The 23,604-nt window shown below is 38.7% G+C and overlaps 1 protein-coding gene across 1 annotated transcript; it reads left to right on the top strand.

Annotated features, from left to right (window-relative positions):
• Positions 1–7,063: 7,063 nt before the first annotated feature.
• On the top strand, positions 7,064–23,359 carry zgc:92360 (uncharacterized protein LOC436988 homolog). Its single transcript, XM_020643857.3, has 11 exons — positions 7,064–7,555; positions 9,484–9,614; positions 11,071–11,162; positions 13,806–13,888; positions 13,971–14,083; positions 15,304–15,450; positions 16,602–16,685; positions 16,789–16,851; positions 20,168–20,239; positions 21,446–21,677; positions 22,309–23,359. The coding sequence occupies exons 1-11, from the start codon at positions 7,468–7,470 to the stop codon at positions 22,335–22,337; spliced, it is 1,134 nt and encodes a 377-aa protein (XP_020499513.2). The 5' UTR covers positions 7,064–7,467; the 3' UTR covers positions 22,338–23,359.
• The last annotated feature ends 245 nt before the right edge of the window (positions 23,360–23,604 follow it).

Genomic DNA, 23,604 nt, shown 5'->3' with positions numbered 1-23,604 from the left:
ATGGATCACATCTTAATCATTCTTATCCAGACTGAACATTTTTGACATAATTGAATTTGATAAAAGTTATCTTGTGGCCTAAGGTCTCTGGGAACTGTGCCCTTTTTTATTTGTGTCACAAGCAAGCTCAAGCTGTATGAAATCTGATTGTGTTCATTTGTAAAGCACTACAACTCGAAACGAAACATTTAACTTAAAGAACAAAATCTAGTGATTTGTTTAATTTTTTTGGAACCAATTTGTTAATCAATTAGATTACTTCAAAAAAAAAAAAAATCAATCTCATCTTCTCCTGTTATACCCCCTGCCTCTCCTCTCAGAGCAGATTTGTGAACTTCACATGGTAATTACAGGACATCTCACTGCCTCGTGACTCTCTCTGCCGTCCTACCTGACACTTCTGCCCTCCCAGGTGCTGACACAGAAGAGAGCCATCACATTGGGCAGAGCTGACACTGACATATGGTTTCCTGTGAAGAGGATTCCTCAGCAGCATCTAACATAGGTGGATCAGGCATCACAGGTCTTTACTAGTCTAACTTAATCTATTCCACCTCTCAGCTACTGACCTTGACTTTGCCACACACTGCAGGAGCTTTAAGCATGCAGCAAGTACAACCCATAGATCCGTCATTTATTCGCTCATTAGTCATTTCCAGTTCACTAAAGCATCATTATATTCTAAGAAGCTCTTGTGGCCCTCTTACTTGAGCAAACAATGCCGGAGAAAGAGTCGCCTGTGATCTATCTCAACCATTACCGTCACCATGCAGGTACAAAACCATGTGCATGTTTGCTGATGTCTCCATAAATAGAGACCATGCCCTTTTTTTTTTCCAAACAGAAACACAGCTTACACATGTAATCCGTGTGTTATGCTCTCCTGCATGCACTCCATCAAAATGAAACGATAAATGGAAAACTGTGTTTGCAAATGTGTAAACAAAAGTTGGAATAACATATAGCAGGAAAGCCTGCATAAATAAGCGGTCAAGAGGATGGCTTTAAGCCGAGCAAGGTGATATAAGGAAATAATGACCTTGTTCCACAGTGATGTTCTTATTTGCCTCTGATGTTGTAAGAGATACGGCTATATATGTACTTTACTCTCTCTGGTTTACCAATTGAGGGAAGAGGAGTTTAGATTGTTGCATCTTCCTTGGATATCTCCATTTGATTTGCTGAATTCTCTCAAAAGGTACAAGTTTGCATACTTTGATTTTAACATAAATACATTCACATTTCTATAAACCCATAATGTCAGCCCTTGGTCTTTTAGTGTAAAAAGAAAAGAGGAGGCAGAGGCGACAAATACGGAGAAACCACACTCATGGGTGATAGCAAGGACAGCGGCATGCCCAAGGGGCTTTCCTGAACATGTGTCGAGAGCTGGAGATAAATGAAACCTCCAAACAGCCAATCAGAGAGATTCCTCTCACCGACTGCCCACGTCGATTTAGGTAGTGACAAAGTCACTCACACCACAAAAACTAGGACCGCCGGCCAACTATCTCCTTGGTGTGTCAGGGCCTTTAAAGACAATGATCCAACAAGTGTACTGAGGAGTGAAAAATGTTTTTACTGTATAGTCCGGAGATATTTCTCTGCTGGTTCTTAGCTAAAAGACACCCCTTTCAATTTGAACCAAACAATGAGACCTGTTGTTAAATATACAGATAGGTGTAGAGTTAAAGGACTCAAGCTGTGACTTGGGAGGCATGTTGTTTTTTTTTAATTTTGGACAATGGATTTCACATCCTTTTTGTATGCACAGGTGCAAAAGTTTGTATTAATCAATAAAATCTCTAAAGTGGCAAAGTTTCTCCTGGTAAAAGCTGAACAAGAATGAGAGGCGGCACCAACACAACTTGCTGTCTCACTTGTTTGTTGTGTCTAATTGTCTTCCTGTCTTCTGAGGTGTTTAATTGTGTAAGCATGGAAATTGTCATTTCAATTTATTTCAAGCTCAGACGAGAAGCCAGGGGACTTGTTTTCTCATTTATCTTCACTCAAACTTCGAAACATCAGTTGTTCCATCTTCTACATGGATGAACACACACATCAACATCGGCTTGTGAGTTTTGTTCAGACTTGGTAGGCTGCGTGATGATGCGAATCTGCGGGAGGTGAAGAGAGGGGATGTATGACAGTGACCTCCCTCTGGCTCTGGCCCTCCTTTTTTTTTTCCGCCTCGTCTCTCCACAGCTTCACTGAGTATTTATCCACCGATTACCCAGCAGTTATCCCATCCATCTTTCTCCGATCCTGGCACTGACACGCTCAGAAGAGACAACTTGGGGTTTCAGTCCGTGATCCAGAGCTTAGTGCAGCATTAGATGCTTATGATGTCAGTAATCCTCAAGTTTGAAACTGGTCAAGAGCTTACTTTCTCCAGGATGGCTGTGTCTTTGCCCCTGAGAAGGGCGCTTGTTATATGTTTTTATCAATAAATCATCAACAAAGATAACAGATGTTATCTCTAAGGATTATCTATCACTAAATTCTGTACATAAGTGAGAGCTTTCCTCAACTTTTAATGAAATATGAATCATCTTAAACTTACAAACACATCCTCGTACAACAATTTGTAAGATGTCTTTAGCGAAGTGAAGCTGCATTTTAAATATCAAAGAAGCACATAAGGAAACATTTGGCTTCTCATACAGATGCACAAGGCAGCATCTGTTCAGCGTCACACTCAAAGGTGCCATTTAGCATATGGAAAACAATTATTATCTGTTCCAAGGTAACCTTTGACTTATCTCTTGAGGTACCCTTTAGCAGTTTATTTAAAGGCCTGTTTACATCTTCCATGAACATCCAACCAGGGTGATCGGATAACGGGTGGTCATTTTTAATGCGCGAACCCCTTGAGGGGCGGCACGGTCCGATGGTAGTGGCTGGAGAGCCTGGCTTCTGCTGCTGGGACAAGGCTGGGACAAGGCCAAAAACTACCATTACTTTTCAGTTGTATGAATACTAGCAGAGTATGAGAATAGGCTGAATCTTAAATGATCATGATTTGATCCAAAAAGGGGAACTGGCAGAAAGTAAACTTAATGGAGCTCAGCGTAAGTTCAAGCAGGAGGACTGGTTATATTCTCTCACACATTCATTCAATTTCTTCATTCAACTTAGCCACTCCCTCTCTACCACTTCCACCATCTCCCTACTATGGTGATCAGCTGATTTGGGGGTATTTACTCTTTAAGTAATAATCCAACCCGATTCTTCCACAACCTCTCTCAACCAATCATCCTGTCCTGGTCAAATTTTAAAACCTGTTCTCTCTCTTCCACAGTCAGATTGCGATTTCAGTGTGATCGCTGCGACTCTCCTCCGTCCCAGTCACCTCCATTCCAGCTCAGCAGAGTTCATAAAAAGCCTCAGAAACCCACTCCTCATTGCATTTTCTATCACCACCACCACCAGGGTCTAGAATCTATAGAGGGGCATCCTATCCTGCTGTTGGCCTCGCTACCCCTCTGAGTTCATGAAGTCATCATGACGGAGTCTATTCGCAAAAAAACTTGGCACATTTATCCTTTCCTAAACTGTTAGATAAAAAATTGTAAACTCTTATTTAAGTCTCTCCTAATTTAATTGGAGCAGGTCAGGATGTGTCAATGTGTCACCCATTTTGAATTTCACTTTTGGGACTTTTCTTGATAACTTTTTTGATGTTTAATTTGGGGGTATTTGTACACATTGGGCTATGTATCAGGCTGTGAAAAAAACTTTTAAGATAGTGTCACCAGGCCAATAGATTAAATTTACTCAGTTTGCTATTTATACAACCAGACACTAGCTGGAAACATTTGTATTGATTGGGAGTCTTGTTCTGTCTCCATCTGAGAAATACCGTTAAGTCCAATCTGCTCTCTCCTTTTAGCTTTGTTCTGGTCTCCCAGGTTAAATATCTGGCAATAAACTCCTATCTCCACCTGCACACCTGCAAACTATCTGAAAGAAAACCTCCATTACTGAAAGTATCAGGTACTACCATTTGCAGGGCAAACAAGACAGTGAATCAGTCTCCTCTATCTCCACCTACTGTGTGAAAATTAAGAAAAAAAGGTCCTTATACATACATATTCCAACCAAAGTGGTCCAAGTGTTGTGTAAAAATAATTCCCAAAGGGTAAAAATGTATATCTTTGCATTTTCCTCTCTTTCTAACACGCTCTGGAGAATGTGCACACTTAATTAGTAGGCAGTCTTCCTGCAGAGCAATACGCCTGCCGGATGCTTGTCACTGAGGGATAATAGAGGCTGTAATTAGGTAAATATTGGGCTTTAGCATTAAAACTGAGGTCAGAAACCAAATCAAATAAGGTCGGAAATCTGTGAACATACGACCTTAAAAATTCTGTGTATAATGTTGGTGAGTTGCATTTGAAAGAATCTTTAGAAGCTCTGTTTATATTCTGGATTTAGATATCCCACCAGTGTGGGCATATTCAACAGTGAGTTTGAATCAAGGCTATAATAGGGAATTTAGAACATCTCAATTAGTCTTTGTCACGGCCCCAAGTTGAGATTTGGGCAGCTAATATGAGTTCATTGTTTCATAAAATAACTAATTCAGCTGTAAACGGAAGCAGGGCGTCAGGCGGCAGCCTCGTGCTGACATGTCGTCCTGCAGACGCAGAGAGCATGCGGCCCCAGGAGGAGGCAGAGCTGAGAGTTAATGATCTTTCTGTATGCAAAGGCCACGGTTCAAAAGGCACTGGGCAAGATAGGAAGAGGCAAAACCCCATTAACTCCATGACAGAGACTACTACCAGTAATACGCTCTCTTCTGCTTTCTTTCTCTTACTCTCCTCACTAACCTCCCTGTTTCTCACTCTCTTCTCTCCCTTTTTTGTCTCTCTGTTTCGTATTGGTCTATATATACTCAGGTCTGTGCTTCTTTCAAAGTCTCTCTTTTCTCACCCCTCTCATTCCCTCGAAGACTCTCTTCTTTTTTTTCAGATTCTTATTCGTCTATCTGCTTTTCTCTTTTTTACGTATCTTTTTTTATCAATCCGTCTCCTCACCTTTGCTTCTCACACTGTCGTTTCATGCACACTGAACCCCAATGAGTGAACAACCGCTTCAAGGTTATAGTTAAGTTAATGCATGGCAATGGTTCACAGTAAATCCAATTTCCTCTAAAGAACCAAATCATGTATGATTTTGCTTGCCAATTAACCCTTAGCTCTCTCATTTGTGTTTTGGTTAGGGGGAAGACTGGGACGTCAACACTGCAGACACATATGCAATGCAAAGCTGGACCTCATAATGATCATTGGTTGCTTGATAGCCACTTCCTATTGAAGATGTCCATTTTAACAAACTGTTTGCCTGATGAAGGCCTAGTACCGAAACATTGGGAATAAATGTTAGTTTGAAGGTTAGACATTGCATGGAGTTTCAGCACAGTTGTTTGGGATCATTAATGTCAAATGTAAAACGCTGTGTGTAATTTGTTGAGGTGTATTGGATTGATTTCACCATGTTGCAAGGTGTTCTGCTTGCCTATGTGGTAACGTAACTGCCTATGTTTTTATAACGGCCAGTTCAGAGGTTTTCAAAGCCTGTTTGATGTGCTTCTGTCGATGCTCTTCATGTCTGTTGATTGATATTCTGCCCTTTAACTAGTTTATTTTCCAGCTATTTGTATCTTCTGATCACGGTAAAGATGTCACCCTTCTTCGGAGGATTGACAAACATTTAACCCTTACAATGAACTGGTGTGAAAGTCTACAACCGTTTCCCTGTTCAGACTATTGATTGAAACGTTATCCGACAACTCCGGTAGACTAATTTATGTCTATATATCTCAGCACAGACTGAGAGTCAAAAGCACTCAAAAACAGGGCCACAGACAGGGCATGATATGTCAGAAGCACCCAGCAAGACACATACTAATGACCTGGACTTGCTGCCATTTAGTCCCTGTCATAGACGGCCAGCTTCAAAATGCCACCAACTGTGTGCATATAAATCATCAGAGCGAGAGATGGGGTCTTTAGCCACAAATGATTGTATTACTGTTATACATCCATGGAAAATACAGCCATCCATTTATTAACACAGTTAAATTGTATCATAATTGATTGTATTTGTAATTGACTGTATTTGTGCTATAAAGAGTCAGTCATTTTGGTGAATGTTATCCTCATCAGATTAGATCAGGATAAGAAGAAATCAAATACTATTTTACATTCAAACACACAAACACAATCAAACAGAAAAGCTACTGTCTGCTGGATTGCTGTTGTCAAATGAGATGGGTAACGGGGCATTAGCCTTTTGCTGTCACAGGGGAAATCCAGCTCTGCAATATAATTCTTGTCAAATCAATCAAATCGGCCCTAAACTGCTATCTGTCTCACTTAAGATTCCAAATTGGGGTGGTGACTGCTCAGACCTGAGGGACACCACTTCAAATAATTTTTTTCTTCAAATTGATTTGAACTGGGAAGACAATAAGCTACTGATTATTACCAATATGAGTGATAAGTGGAGCCTGTGTGTCGTACTCTTTCTGTGGTCAGGGGGGAAAAAAAGAGATGCAATATCTGGTTAAAGACCAGAAATATTCAAGCTACAAAGGAACATCACTAACAGTCACACCTGCATCACATAAAACTCCATGCTATACACAGAACAAGAAGAAAGGTGGTGAAATGATGCCACCTACTGCCCACACATAGAACCACCACAAGTAGAGGACTTCAGGAGTTGCAGTGGATAATCTACATTTGCTCTTTTATTTTATTCAAACCAACTATTCTACTTCAACTAGGCTACACTACATGTCATAAATGCGTTGCACTTTTTGCTCCCTCACAGGCTATAAATACGTAAAACTTAAATTGCGTTGATATGTTGTAAACAAAACAAACAAAAGCCAAAAGTATGTTGACATGCATTCCAGGTAAGTGAACAAAAGCCTACATAACTTTAGGTGCAGCTCAGTTGGCGCTGGAGTGATAGTAAACCAGCCACAAATAGCGGAATAAGCAAGTTTGAACAACCTCTGCATTTCACTTCCTCGTGTAGGGTTACATGCTCACACCCTCCGCCCCGCACAGGCAGACCGGGTCACCGGGTCCGAGACTGAGGTGATTCGGCTCCTGACTCCTACAGGACTTCGCCTCACTGCTTTGCCACCTGAAGGGGGTCAGACTTGCTCCTTAAATTGGCCGCAGGAGAAAAAAAAAGGACATGTGATGGACTTAAGCCTGAGAGCTTCATGAAGAGGCCTATTTTCTGAAACTTGAGGCACACCTCTCCTGTGCTGAGGGCGCATTACCTGTGCGGACTTGCCCGTTAGGTGGGACTTAAGAGGGGGAAGACGAGACACACCTTACTTACCTAGTTACTTTACGGCGCCCCCCTTACACCTTCTTCGCTTGGCCTCTCCCTCTCTCTCTCTCTTTTCCTGAATGTGGACGAATAATCGTTTTGTTCAGTGAAATGTCGACAAACGAGAGAGCAACGCGAGCGCTGAGGGATATCCTACGAAACCCGGGAAATGACGTTTGTGCAGACTGTGGCGCTGCAGGTAAGTTAAACTACATTCATTTGTTCTGTTCATGGCAATAGGTCTATGACTGTAGTTGATTTTACGAAGCTCACAGGAAGAAGTCTACTATTCGTCTACAGGTGCTGCCATTCTTCCGGCTACCTTTACACATTAAATTAAATATGCCAGACTACGCTCTCGCATACATTACAATTGTAGCAAGGTGAGTAGCAGCTCGCAGGATTGGGCTTTTCTGCAGCACTTGTACAAGAGAAGCCCTAGAAGGCCTCTCTGTGTAGGCTATGTCTTTGAACATTCAGAAGAAACGTTCAGAGCTCAACAAGTCCTGACCTGCTGAGTGGGTTTGCACACACCCTCACCTCCAGCCCAACAGAGGTGCTCTTTGAGCTTGTTATGTGCTCATTTAAAAATGATACCTAAACTAATTAACTCTTCCTAATGGCAAGTGGCCCTTTTTTAATACAAATAAGTCATTGCCATAGCACATCATAGCCTAGGTCTACCAGATAAAGGTTTTCTAATCATCACATTATCTGTTTTTTTGCCTGCGGTTTTTCTTATTATTTAGGAGGATCTGCTTTTGGCAGATAAAACAGAAAATAAGAAATTCTGATTTGTCTATATCTTGAAAAAAAAAAAAAAAAAAACTTCTCAGTCAAATAGAGAAATCCATGCCCGGAGGCCCTATGTTTCTGTTGTTGAACCTTGCAACGCAACAAAGACAACTCAGCTAGGCGTAATCTCTTTAATCTCTACATCCTTTATTTATCCAAGGAATACTGACTGAGTGAACAGTCATACTTAGCACAAACAAAAAAAAAAAAAAACTGCACTGGAGCTGCTGGGTTAAGTGTTTAGTAAGTAAGATAGCTTTTTCTGCCAAGTACTCTAGATTGAACCTCTCCGGTCACATTTAGGCACATTTTTCCTCATGATGAGAGACAAAAGCAAGACAATGTTTGAAAGTTAGCTCTAAAAAGTAACCAGTAACAATCTCCCTTGCAATGTAAAAGAATGAGATAGAAAATCCTTAGGGACAATTAAACAGCCAATCCCGTTCTAATCAAACTTGTCGGTCTGGAAAATAAAATAAAGCTCTGCTGTGTCTGCTCAGACATAATGATCTCTAGTGATAAGAACAAGGATAGTATCTCACTCACTCTCTCTCTCTCACACACACACACACACACACACACACACACACACACACACACACACACACACACACACACATACACATAAAAGGCTCTGTTTACTGGCAGGTTGTGGAGTGTGAGTCAGAAAGATAAGACAGGTGTGGTCAAAGCAACGAACATGTCTTGTATGTTCAAGGACAAAAGAAGAAAAAGAGGGATACATTTTCCCTGGTAGATGTTTGACTGCTCATTGAAATGTTTTCACTTAACCACAACTTTTGAGTTGCCTTCAAAGCAGCTTTTTTGGATATATAAAATGTTGTTGATTTTTGGAGTCAATGTGGAAAAAAAGACTGTTATTGCAGAAGAACTGGTCTGGATAGTGTGTGTACATGACTAAAAGAAAGAAGCATATTTGTATTTCTACACAGCGTTTTGCAGGTTAGAAAGTCATGTATTTATAAATCTATTTGTGGATTTGTTTGAGTTATAACTGTAATATAAAGAATATTTTTAGTAAACTGTGTACAGTATTGCTCATACATCAAGTTTAGCCTGCAGCTATTAGATCACCTCACTGTTATCACCTCTGTGTTTCCCAAAAACATTGGTTAAGGGAGTGTTTATTGTGTTCAGTGGACCCACTGCTCATGTCCTCTGAAGCCTAATAAATCTGATGTTATCCATATCAGCCATACAAATGATACTCTTGGGACTCTATAGCTTGCTCTATTGACAAACTTAGACATCAATAGATGTCCTTGCTTTATCTCCTCCACCTATTCACTCTCTCCATCATCTTCACTGCAGGTCCATCATGGGGCTCTTGTTCTCTGGGAGTCTTCATCTGCCTGGCCTGTTCGGGGATCCACCGCAACATCCCTAATGTAAGCAAGGTCAAGTCCCTGAGCCTGGCCCACTGGGAGGACCACGAGGTGCAGGTGAGACCATCGAGCCCCCCCGCAGCAGGTTATATGTTTCTGTGTTCTGGTGATAAAATACTGCTCTCTACTGGTGGGGGAAACAACCATCTTGGTTGTGTCTGGAGGTTACATAATCTGGCATCAAGCACCTCAATTTTAAGTAGAGGTAATTTGTTTAATCCAGAGAAGATTCAAGTGTATCCATAACATGTCTTCATTTTAATGAAGGTGACAAGGAGCAGCTGTCAGGCAGACAGAAGACTCTCCTGGAAGTCAGTAGCGCCAGCAAAAGAAACAGTCTGGCACATAAAACCTTTAAACATGTTACCATTGCAGTTTTGAGAACTAAAGTAATGATTTAGGAACTTAATTAGTTGCTGGCAGAAGGAGATCTTATACATTGGACAGAACTCGTGTAAGGGTTTCCCAGTTTCCAGTCAATCTTACACGGTTGAATTCAATTTAAATGTTTTATTGGCATTCAAGATTCAGGCAAAATGTGACAATGTACCTACAAACAACTTCATCAAGGTCATTTCTACTCATAATCATAAGCTCAGTTAACAATCTTTATGGCAGCATCCTTGTTTTTAATGCATTGATATAAGACTCAATCTTCTCCAGTCCAGGATGTGTTTGCTGAAAAGTCTACTTAAACTTAGCATAGAGCGATAGAAAGATCTATCTATTTCATGTTTGTAGTTCTTCCCTGTCATTCTTTTAGCTACAACAGTAGCTTTTCCTCAGAATTAGTCACCCAGTTTCAGTATAAAAGTTAAAGACTTAAACAATCACAAAAAAATGTATATTTCTTTGTGACTTATTGCCTTTGTTCCAGTTTCTATAGAACATTGTGCTGAAAAACGGTGTCGATTTAGCAATGCTTTCAAAAAGAGACCAACAAATCTTCAAATACCTAATTCAATTACAATAGCTTGTTCTTCCTTTGAAACTGCTACAACTGATTGTCTGAGTTCCTGTTCCATCACTGAGAAAGAACTACTTTATCATTTATTTTCTACAACAACCGATCGTTGGTCTAATGACGGCTTATAATGTTATCTTTACAGCCAGGTGCAGATAAGTACACAGCTGGATTAAAACCCTTAAAAGAAGAAGCACCATTGAAAAGAAAAAAAAACTTCTTTTTAGGATGAAGCCTTTATAGAGAAATAACTCATGTTCAAATTGATTTTTAAATGTTAGGACATCACATTCTTGGCCAGTACATTTCTCTGTGTTCACCAAAATGTGCAGGGGAGTAACCAGATAACAGGTGATGTTGGTACTTTGCACAGCTTCATCTGAAGACATTTGTTTGATTTATCTTGCTTGCTCTCTGATTTATTATTTATTGAACAAGATTTTAATTGTGTTGAGATGATTCTCCTCTCAAACTGATCAAGATTGGAGTGGTTAAAATGTCAGGTAATGTGAATAATGTTTTTTAATTACCTGTGTTTGTGTGTTTTAGTTCATGGCTGACAACGGTAATGAGCTGATGAAGAGTAAATATGAGGCAGCTGTTCCAGTTTACTACTACAAACCAACACACAAAGACTGCCAGTGAGTGACGATTGCAACCCACTAAGCATTTACTTAAAGGAGCAACGTGTAAGATATCTAGTGAATTAAATCATAAAATGACCTTACTATATCATCATACATTAAGGAAACATGCTATGTTTAAGTGCTGCTTTCACTGACAACAATGAAGCCAGTATGTCCGCCTCCTAAGTTTTGATTCCGCTCCGGTGTTGTTGTTTTGTGTTAAACAAGAGAAGGTAGACGGTTTTAAGGCACCCCTACATGGCCGTTTTTGGCCACCAGGCAAACGACAAACTAGCAGGAGTTGCAATGATAGAGCGGGCAAGCAAACTGGTTCAGATATAACTGACTCTTCCTGACCTAAAAAGCCACAACATTTTTCTAATAAGCTCCCTGAACAGAAACGTTTGTAAATGGACAGAGGTTAGAATGCAGAAAGGTTTCAAGACAGATGCAGAGCTGGCTAAACACTGAAGCTTGAATGTCCACGACATGGCAGACATGTACCTGCATGTACATCGTCTCTAGAGAGGAGGGGGCGGGGGGAGACAGCTTTCTGAATTTGGACTGTAGTACCCATTTTAAATGAGTCAGAGTTACATATTGCTCCTTTAAGTAGAGACATTTAAATCATGATTTTATTCACCCGTAGTGTTAGTATCTTAAATGTTTTAGACTCATCTACGCTGTGATTTAACTCTTCGTGACAGAAAGCATTGTCTTGCTCTTTCCCTGAGCACAACCTAGTTTTGTAACACCACAGGTTTTAAAGTGACTTAATTGACAGATTCATTCTTTGGCATTGCATGTGTTAACTAATAACAGTGTTTGAAAATTTGATTGGTTTTTTTTTGTTTTAAAAGCTAGTCACTTTATACTGCTAATAGAGCTGCCTTCAACCATCAGCTGACAATGGACTATAGTCTAACCGTGTTTAAGTAAATTATGCTAATAACTACAGCCAAATGTAAGTCATTAAAGTAATAGCCTCCCAGGATTGTTGCCTCAGGTGTAAAGTCTTTACACTCCACAAATGGCTCCTCAGTATTAAAAAAATAATCAAGTAAGCCAAAGCCAACCGATGCCATTGTTGAAAGCATTTCTGCAGGATTTTTTGTGGTCTCTCTTTCTGCTGTAGTGATTCATTTTCTGTCTGTAGTTTACCTGTCCATCACACCACAACTGTGTAACACAATGTGTGTAATTGTAGCTGCACAAGGCAGCTCCCAGACAGGAATGTTTGGAATTTTATGAACATGAAGCTGGGATTCTTTTTTTTTTTTCTTTTGCTTTTGTGCAAGCAAAACTTCTCATGTTGCATGAAATAAGAGCAGCCTAGTAAACATTGTATTTTCTTTACTGAAAAAATAGAATGTGCATGTTGAGATGCAGGAGTAGCTCACCACTGTATCTGTTCAAAATCCCCTGAGGACAACTCAAACCTCCACACACTTCTCTCTCTCTCTCCCAAACACATATGCACTGACATTTCTACACACTTTTAGCACCTTCTGTGCTCATTGGTAATGAAAGCCGGTGCAAAGAAGGTTGGGGAGAGATTGAGAAATAAACCATGTCTCTCAGTCCTGGTTCCCTCTAGGATAAAGCAGTTAAATAAGGTTTAAATAAAAGTGGATAAACTCGACGGTTGTAAAAAAGATGCAAAATTTCATGAAAAGTGCTTTGGGTTGTGGTTTGATGTTAATTAAGAGCAGAGTTTTTAAATTGGATATAGCTCCAAATATGTTTTCATTTATACTAATACTTGTCACGAATCCTGAGGATAACCATAAAATAAAAACAAGAAAAAAATGAATTCAGCTTCATTGGCATTGAAAACATGTCAACTTTTTCAATGGCTGAATGTTTGGCACTGTTAAAAAAGAATAAAGAAATAAGGACATTTTCAGGGGGTACAGTTAAAAACACATTTCTAAACTTACATTTCCAAATACAAGTTTTCAAGAGTTACTATTCAATGACCAATGTGTTAGTTTCGTGTGCTGTTAGTTTACCAAACAGGCTCACTATTGACACATTATGAAGACAGTGCTGGACATGGTTGGTGGCTATTCAGAGTCTTAGTTATATATCCATTGTGCTAGCTGGCATGATTAGATTACTTGATAAAATAAATAAATAAATAGAAACTGGGAAAATAATTGTAAATGTTCACATACAAATTAAAGTATCTCAACATATTAAGATTCAATGATGTGTGGCATTACACTGCACTCTATGCTGTAATCCACCACCTTATGTGCTATACATGGTGTGTAAAATATTATGGGTTTTTTTATTCATGGTAGAGTATGTTTCATTATTTATTTATCGTAATATCTTTTCAGCCATCCAATTCTGTTGTGCTCGTGCACTGCAATGACAATAAAGGTCTACTTAATGATCATTATAATTACGTTTGACATTTATGTTTTGAAGAATAAAACACGTATAAAAAGTGTTATTATACTGCTGAAATAGGCATTGAATTTGTACTATAAAATATGACATGTAACTTCTGTAGCCAAACAGATGGTGCTCTGTCTTCTTCTTTCATGTATCATCCTTTACTGTGCATGCTCCCCGACTGGAAGCACGTCTGCCTCTACCCGCCACTTTTTTTTTTTTCAAGCTATAAGCATATGTTGTGCATGCACACAGGGTGCTGAGGGAGCAGTGGATCAGAGCAAAGTATGAAAGGAAGGAGTTCACTGAGCCTGGGAAGGCCTTTACATATGAGGACGGTGAGTATATGTGCCCAAAGACACTTGTACATACACACAAAAGCATTTGTGCTAATGAGTAATCTTTGCTGATTTCCTGCAGGAATAAGAGACGGCTTGTTGATGAAGAGGGGGCGGGACAACGGGCAGTTCCTCAGCAGGCGATTTGTCCTCTCAGTGAGGGAGGGGACTCTGAAGTATTTCACCAAATATGACGTAAGAGCAGCTTCATGAGACTTTACGTGGCCAAACGCAGCTGAAAACACACATTAGCTTCACACACACTACATAACACCAGTAACCTACTGTAATGTTGTAGAAAGTGTTGTTTGAAGGCAACACTCACACACGTGATACCTCAACACAAACACGTTAACTAGACACCACCAAATGTTCCCTCATTTCCAAACACACACACACACACACACACACACACACACACACACACACACACAAACAAAAATAGTTATCTGCTAAATGTAGATGCCTTTCTCCTCTGCTGAGTCTGAGCGTGCTCAGACAAGCTTAGCCAGCAGTCTGTCCTCTCTGCCAGTGTGTTTGATTCACTAAGCTGTACAGCAACCCAACCAATTAGGGCTGGGAGCACTTTGTGCATACATCTTTTCATAGACATGTCTTGTTTTTAAGTCAATGTTTTTTTCTGTCTCCCAGGAGTATACGTATTTTACTCATATTCTCCTGGCAATAAACAGTGACACAAAAACATCCCTGTAGAGTCACAGAGGTGATGATAGTGAAAATGTTGATGTTGCTTCAGTTTGTAAGCCAGAGAGCAACAGTTTTAAGGTGTGAGACATGTTACCGCCTCACTCAAGTCCAACTCATTTCTCTTAGCTGAACTGTCACAGTTTAATTGCTGGGTTTTTTGTGCGTATATACCGAAAAAGTGTTTAATCTATAAATTGTCAAATATAAAAAACGTAACTGTGTGTTCTGGGAGAGTTAAGGGCAAGTTCACACAATGACATAGATCCTGTTCCTGTAGATGCTCATTTGGATTCATGTCAGGACAGATAAAAGCTCAGCTTCTACAAGCAGGTTTACTAGGATTATAGTGTCAGTTTTAGACATGGTTGTTGTCAGTGATGCTGACTGATAGTTAGATAAAAGCTTTACATAGTTGGAACAATATGGCCACAACCCTCAATCAATACACACCTTGACTCCATCACTGTGTTTTTTTTCTGTGATGAAAAAACAGTGACAAAACACAAGACTTTTCTTTCTTTAAAAAAAAAAAGGAAATTATAATTACAAGGCAAAATTCATTATTTAACTTTTTAAAGAAAGTACAGTCAGCACTGACATGGGCGTTGTACTGAACCATTGTGGTGAATTGACCGAGCTGAGCTGGAAACAAAACTTTCACTTTACCAGTCCACCTTCTCTGCTCCTTCCCTCCCTCTCCCCTGCAGGCTAAGGAGCCCAAAGCTGTTATCAAAGTGGCCTCCATCAATGCAACTTTCCAGCCTGAAAAGATCGGCAACCCCAATGGCATGCAGATCACCTACCTCAAAGACTACAGCACCCGCAACATCTTCGTCTACCATGACAACGGCAAGGTCTGCATCACTGTACTGTGTTATTGTGTGTGTGTGATGATCTGTGCCTACAACAGAACCTAAAAAGAAAGAAAATGTTAACTTACTTGAAGTGCAGCATTTATTGACCTGTGTTGACTGATTGGAGTTGCTGTGGTGGGTCTTTCAACCCTTTTTAAGCATCTTAAATCAATTTCTGCTGGCTGATGGACTCAGTTGGAGATGATATTGAATCACCACGTCAGTCATTTCATGTATTTCACAAGAATACACATTCAAATATTTGGAAGACTTTGGTGTTCCTTTTCGGATTAAGAAGATATTTGTGAAGGACTATAACTTACATCTGAGACTAGAAACTTTTTTATCTATATGGAAGCACACTGCTAGTCCAAGTAGTTTTTTTTTTTAAACAAACACTATATTAGAATACAATCTAAACAAAAAGGGGACTGCATATAAGAGAACCAAGCAGTGTACACATAAGGTCACATGTCTTTTTAATTTCAATTTAAACTTAATCAGAGAAAGCCAAATAAGATCCGCACACCAAGAAGCTCCTGTTTAAAGGATTTATTAAGTGACATTTGGAGCCAACATGCTCTCCCTCAGACTTCAAACGGGAGCTTCTTGCTGTTCACATCTTGTTTTGTTTTTCTTTCCTTACCCATTTGTGTTTTTTTTGGATCCAGCACCCAAAGAGGGATGTGCGTATCTTTTTTTTTGATTTTTCATTGAAATGTATTTAAAGTCTACTGGTGTTAAACTGCGTTTTCAATGAGACGAAGCAAAGGTCACATTTTATTTACAAATTAAGCTTCTTTGAGAAAATGATAGAATATTGATTTCAAGGAAGCATTGTGAGTTCTTTCATTTTCCTAATATTACTGTGTTGTATTATGTCCTACTTGTATTAAGCTCTAGTCAAAACGATTTCTCCTCAGGATCAATCATAACGCAGCTTGGAAGTTTATTTCTGACCCTGACGAGAGCAACTTATATACCTTACTAGTTATTGTAGGGCCTTTCAATTTGTGTCAGATCTTTATTACCTTCAAAAACTTGACTCAACCCTCTTGTATTTTTATTATCTACCTTTTCCAAGACTTACAAGGTGCCAACAAAAAAAAAAACTCATTACTTCTTTATGTGTTTCTCTCTGCATCCATTAGGAGATTGTAGACTGGCTGAATTCAATCCGTGCAGTTCAGCTTCACTATCTAAAAGTGGCTTTTCCTGGGGCGACGGATGCTGAGGTGAGCACACTCGAAGAATAGGGAAGTCAAAGGACGTCTATCGTTTGACATTGTTGAACCCTTTATATTCTGATTATGTTATTATTTATATATTTATTTTCAGCTGGTACCCAAACTTACCCGGAATTTTCTGAAGGAAGGATACATGGAAAAGACCGGACCCAGGGCAAGTAACACAAGCACAACAAAACATACACTCTTAGAACCTTTATCGGACATAATGTGCTCATTTGTTTCACATCCTCGCTTTATTTTCCCTTCTTCCTTTCATTGTGTTTACCCCAGTGCAGCAGTTGCCTCTTGAGATGCCAGTATATTTTTCTGAATCCAAAAATGTAGATCTTGGTGTATTACAAATGTTTTTCTCTACTGGGTAGCCAGTTTTAATAACTATTATATCAATTTAAAGATGAATTGAATTTCTGGGTTTCTGAGGCATTCGTTAACATTTACTGGACCTCCTCTGAAAGTTGCTAATTTCAGCCTCATGAATTTGTCAATTAAGTTAATACCTGAGGGTGTTATAGAGGTTGTAGCAATTATGGAGATTAGCAGTAATTACACTTGAAAGTCCACATATTAATACTAATTTAATGTCATGATTCCAGCTGAAATTACAATTTTTATTTATTTCCTAAAGACATTATTCTACTCCTGCAATAGTGAACTGACTGTTGTGCATGTAGAGTCTGTTTGTCACCTGCCTGTTAAATGTGCGTCACATGCCCCAGCATGATGCTCTAGACCGACGCTTATGTTGTAAGGCAGAGTTTAGTCGAGAGTATTTATGTTATCAGGAGCAACTCATCCTGGTGCTGGTTAATGCAGTGGCGACTTAAGTGGGATGACAATAGGTTGGTTGTTTACATTGAGCAGCAACGCCTGCAGCACCTACAGTGAAATGTTGTTTGAGTCACAGGCGGCTCAAGTCAAGGAGCTTTTGTTCAATTAGAAGTTACTATCACAGGGCTGATCATGCAGTTTTTATCCAAGAGCCATCACTGAACTGAACAAAATCAAACACTGACCCTAACCCTACCATGGGACAAATAATGGGACAAATAGTGCAATATTGCTACGACCTGCTTTGTTTACACATTTACTTATAAACTGTGCGTGTGTGCGTGTGTGTGTGTGTGTGTGTGTGTGTGTTTTTTACTGTACTTGTGTAGGTATATATATACGTGTGTATACAGATTTTTTTTTTTATTCTATATATATATTTTGTTTGTATTTCAGGCATGGCACAGCAAATGTTGTTGTACTCTTGTGCAATGACAATAAAGTCTATTCTATTCTATTCTGTTCTAAACCCTAACTTAAATTTTAATTAAATTAGCTGATGACATTTAAATAACAAATAACAGTAACAAGCTAAAAGACTGAAAAGCTGCTATAAGCAGAGAGATAAGATAATGGAAGGGAGGTAACATGAGCAGATTAAAGTTGTTTGTGATCAATCTTTGTTGATGCTGGTTTTCTGAAATAATTTCCTTTTTTAAAGAATATCACAATGTAAACCGCAGAAAGGAAAATCAATGTGAAATGTCCGTTTTTCCAATAATGTGCAGCCCTGGTCAAATCAAAATGTATAGTTTAAATAACTGATGAACTCTTCACTAACAACAAATCAAGGATCAAACTCGGAGAATCGCTTCCCCTCATACATAACGATAGCTGAGACATATTGTAACAAGAAGGATCTGTTCAATGCTTAAATCTCCTCCAGCTCCCTTTCTCCCTGCTTTAATAGAACAGGAGCTGGGCTAAGAGGTTAACTAACCCAGCTGTCAGTGTGGCTGCTCTACACCGCTGCCTGACAAGCTGACTGACAGCTGAGAGGTCGTACCTGCCTGCCTCATCGTCTGTCAGCCTGTCTGTGAGGAAATAAAAAGCTTCCAGTTGAGGATCCCTCTTAATCCTTTGGTGTCAAACCCTCAAAATGCACACTGCAACATGGACATGTGTTGGGTTTAAGCTAACACACAAAGAGAGACACAGACTTAATCTAGGTGTGTCAGGCTAAGAAATGAAAGGACTCGTTAACTTTGTGCATTGGCATGGATGTCATAATTTATTTCCCTCACACATATGTGAGACATATTTGTCAAAGGAGTCACTGGAGAATTGAAAGAGTAACAGTCAGTTGTTATGGCCAATGCCACAATGAGCATTTCAAACACTTTTATTAGGACATTTCTCAGCCTTATGGGACCTCATTATTGAAAACTCTACTCTATGAAAAGAGAGTTAGCGTACTGTATTATTCTGTAAACTCTCCAAAAGTGTTATGCTTCATTTACTTCTAACACTTCTTTCTCCCTGGATTTGGATCTGCTGCAAAATATATACTCTCAACTGTGACAAGAAGTTTGACTTCAATATCAGAAATAAATTCATTATCATTTCATTATTAGGGTGAAATGAACATTTAGATGCTGCTGCCAAAGGCTAAAACAGTTGGTGTTGTTTAATGCTGTTTTTTTGCGGATATGTCTTTGAAGAGCAGTTGAATAGGGCTACATCAGACTAAATACAAATTGAAACTCCACAAGCACACACACGTCCCCACAAAGTTTACACCAATTTTTTATACTTTGCTGGTCCCAGCTAAATATATACTTTTTGACAGTTTGTAAAAGACAGATTCAGTATGCAACATTAGTGGCAGAAAAATGAAGCCAATACAAAAAAATATCCAAGTCCTCAAGAGGAAACTTAAGGCAACAAAAGTGAGTCAATTCCAGCCTTGGCACCCATATGGTTTAAAATGCGAGAACTGAATGTCAATTCAGCAAAAGAAAATCAAATATACCCTATGTGAATTTATTTTTAAGTAACGCCCTCTAAAAAAACAGAGAAGTCAAAAGTCCCTCTGGTGTTTGTTGTTCTTAGTGCTGTGTTCACACTGACAGAACAGAATTTACTTAAGTTTACGTGTCACTCAGGGGCTCAAACCTGTTGCATTACATTTTTTATTCTTTATCCGGCCCTCCCTGTCCAGCCATAAGCTGTGTCAGTACATGGGGTAGTGGGGAAGGCCCCGCCTACTCAGGGACACTGCTTCTTATGGCATAATGATGCCATGATGTACAACTGAATGAGAACTTTGAGATGCATAATATTGTCTCTTGAAATTGATCACAGAATATTGTTTTCAGTTGTTTATTAGCATTTGTCTGCCGCTCTCTGTCTCACAGACTCTTGCATTTCTGGCGAACGGGGGAGCAGAGTAATGAAAAAAAACAAACATTTGTTTAAATCTGAAAATAGGCACTGAAGGAACTTAAAATAATTCAGAAAGAAAACATATGAGGAAACAGTGAGGTACTGTAATTGTTAAAGCAAAGTTTGGATCACTTTTATTTCAAAAACCACACCAACACCGTCTTTGATACAAGCACAGTGCTGCTTTGTTTGTGAATATTTCTCTGTCTCATTCACTCGTCTGACTGTTGCTGTAAACCTGTTTGAATTTGCAGCAAACAGAAGGCTTCAAGAAACGTTGGTTCACCCTCGACCACAGACGGCTCATGTACTTCAAAGATCAACTGGTATGTAGTCTTTACACGCACCTACACACATCACAAAGGCTTCAGTGTATGTATCAGGTACTATTTTAGCCTTAGATCCCGCATGAGTCACTATGTTTCAGTTTTCTTGATTTAAATCTACTGACAACAATGCTTGGATGGATTTTGTATTCAGAAATGATTCAGGTGATTATGGCTATGACTTAGTTAGGAAAAGATGATGTGATAAGTTTTCATAAGTAAAACATTATTGTATGGTAGTTGTTGCCATGACTTTCCATTAGGTATGTTGTGTATGCACCATATGGGCAAACTTGCACCATATCATCTGATAACAGTGCTCAACAATGTGAAAATTTGGAAACTGAGCTTCTGACTCATCAAGTAACGGGAGTGGAATTTTTTATAAAGTAGTGATCACAGAGACTCGCCTTGAGATGGGGCAATCCAGATTTCCCAAGACTTGGCTTAACACACATCAGATAGCTGAGCCACAAGATCTCAGCTATATTGCTGATGTAATAGTTCAATGAAGAGGTGCAATAATGATGGATGCTAAGTGACTGAGAAGTCCATTTTCCCCCCTTAGACAGACAAAAGAAGAAGAGGAAGTCTAGCGAAAATGGAAGCTCAAAGAAATTGTAATTTGATCACTCCGGAGCAAATGAATGCATGTAAGATGTTGTGAACACAATCGCCCACTGTTATTGTAAGTGCAGTTTATTCCCTCTGTACTTGCACTAGAGCCAGATTCATTTGAATGAATAAAGTTACATCACCTTCTAGTAACAGCGAAACTTAGTCAAAGAACTCCATCCTATGTTTTAGAAATGTACGGATACAATGGTCTTAGCATGTAGCTATCCTGCTTAAAGGTCTATGTGCTTTCTCAACCTCTGTCAATGGAGAGTGACTAAACAAAGAAGGGGGCTAACAAGCTAGCTAGATGCTATATAAAAGTTAAGTATGAGACTTTCTATTTGATGCTCAGAAGGACTTAATCTTCCCAGCATAATAACATGCTCATATTGATGATAGAGTCTGCTCTATAACTAGAACAAATATTTTTTGCAAAAATCACACATTTCCATTAAGTTGAAACAAAATCATAATTACCTTACCTTTTTTTGAAGATTCAGCACTTTGATACTATCCTGAAAAAAACATGTTGGCAGGCTCAGTTCTTTACACTTAGCCTATATTTGTTTTCCCTTTCTCTGTTTCTAGGATGCCTTTGCCAAAGGTGAGGTGTTTTTGGGGAATAAGGACCACGGTTACAGCGTCTTCCCTTGTCTTCCTGCTGGCACCCATTGCAATGGCGCCTGGCAACATGGTATCACAATAGAAACCCCTGACCGCAGCTTCCTCTTTACATGTGAAACGGAGAGTGACCAGCAGGATTGGCTGAAGCACTTCAATGATGTCTTGAGTGCACCAATGTCCCCCCAGGACTTCACAAGTAAGAGATAAACATTTTTGAATTATCTATAAATATTTGTTGGCTATTAGCCTATCCAATTGGCAGCTGATGATACTTTTTAGAAGAGATTCTCAAAAAATATACAGTATAAAGGCAGTATATCTCAAGTTCTAAGTTAAGGAGGACAAAGCACTTACATTTCAATAGTTTATTTGGCTTGCATCACAAAATCAGTCGCTTATGCGTGTAAACATTTTTTGCAGTTTGGGCCTAAGCACTCTGCTGAGAATCCTCATTGGTGAAGCGCATCGTCCCTCTCCAACTGATATTTAAGATCCAATTTGAACGTCTGTACAAAATGTTATTGCAGTCCATCCAAAGGCCTTGCGCTCTGGTACAAGATAGAAGGCAAAATGATAGAACAATGCAGAGACCATATGTGGGACCATGTGACACTGTTTTTATTTTCTTAATTTTACTTTAACTTAAAGTACTATCTATCAACTGCAACCATTGACTATATTTATTTCATTATTTTAATGTTAAACTGACAAATTAATGCAAATCAATAAAACACCAACACTACCTTCTATCAAATAATGTGTCTGCATTGGTAATAGAGTTTTGTTTTAATTGTATTTTAATTACTTGACCTCGATTTGTTTCCTAGTGGAAGCCCTGTTCAAGCACAGGCATTGATGGACCAGCGGCCCCTGAGACCATCTCCTTTCTTCTCAGCCTATCACAGATCTGACACAGGAACTACATCTGTTCTTTTACTGACTGCTAAATGGATTTTGAAATCTTGTTGTAAAATCTTGTTCAACCCTTTATGTTGGACGGTAAGGTTATTTTTTCTTTTAAACGTGAGAGCAGATTTGTCAATCTGAAATATAACAATATAACACATTGCTAAATCGAATCATTAAACTATTAATAATAATAAACAGATAATTAAATGGGCTGAAATATAACAGATTATCAAGTGACAGAAAACAATTGTATCTTTGGAGTCAGAGCTCCTTTTTATTTTTTCTACACTTTTTATACTAAAAGTAATCAAATTAATTGGTTGTTTCATTTTGACCTTATAATTACTCTAATTCCTTAAAACATTTAGATTCAGTGTAAGTATTTCAGCTAACTTCATGCCTCTTGTTGCTCATTGTTCTGTATCAGCATTACAAAATATGAACAAACCTTTTTTTCCATATTTTGCAGCAGTATATTTAGACACACTACCTGTACAGTTTATATCATAAAAAGAACAAAACTTTTATCATTTTGGGTTTTTTTGTGCTGAGGCAAATGTTAATTTTGTAATTAAGTTTTTAGGAAAAAATAAGTGTTTTCATCATCAACAATAAAGGAGATTTACGAATGCCTTTGGATAGAAAACATGGAAACACTGTCGGCCTTTTCATGGTTTAACAGTGCCCCCATGTGGCAAACACAACATATATTAAGTTCTTGATGATAATGATAAAAAACAAATGTCCTTTTAACTATTCTTCTTAGATATCGCATAGATAAATGGTAGTTTTTTTTTTTCCTTTTCCAGTTTTGGTTATAGAAATAATTACACTAAATGTTGATCCACTAGTATTTTTCTTTGATTGTATGTTTGTTTTTACAAAAAAAAGAAATATGTCTGGCTGACAACACATACAACTATTGATGATCACTAATAAAAAATAATTTCTTTGGAAGTTTTCAAGAAATTTTTGGACAGATTTTTTTGTGCATATATTTGTATACATGGTTTTAGAACATTCACTATTTACTATTAATATTAGGGACATAACAATAATTTGAAACACAAATAAATTCAGTACAAATATGGACACTTTAAACAGATTTGACTAAAAGATAAATTGCAGTACTTCTTGTTAACCAGCAGAGGGCCTCTCGTTCAATTTCAGTAGCCAAAGAAGAGACGTACTGACATGGAAGAAGAAAGTAAAGC

The sequence above is a fragment of the Labrus bergylta genome, chromosome 1 (genome assembly GCF_963930695.1).
Source record: "Labrus bergylta chromosome 1, fLabBer1.1, whole genome shotgun sequence".
Taxonomy (NCBI): Eukaryota; Metazoa; Chordata; class Actinopteri; order Labriformes; family Labridae; genus Labrus; species Labrus bergylta.
Note: the sequence above shows the minus strand (reverse complement) of the source record. Positions and strands in the feature narration are given on the sequence as shown.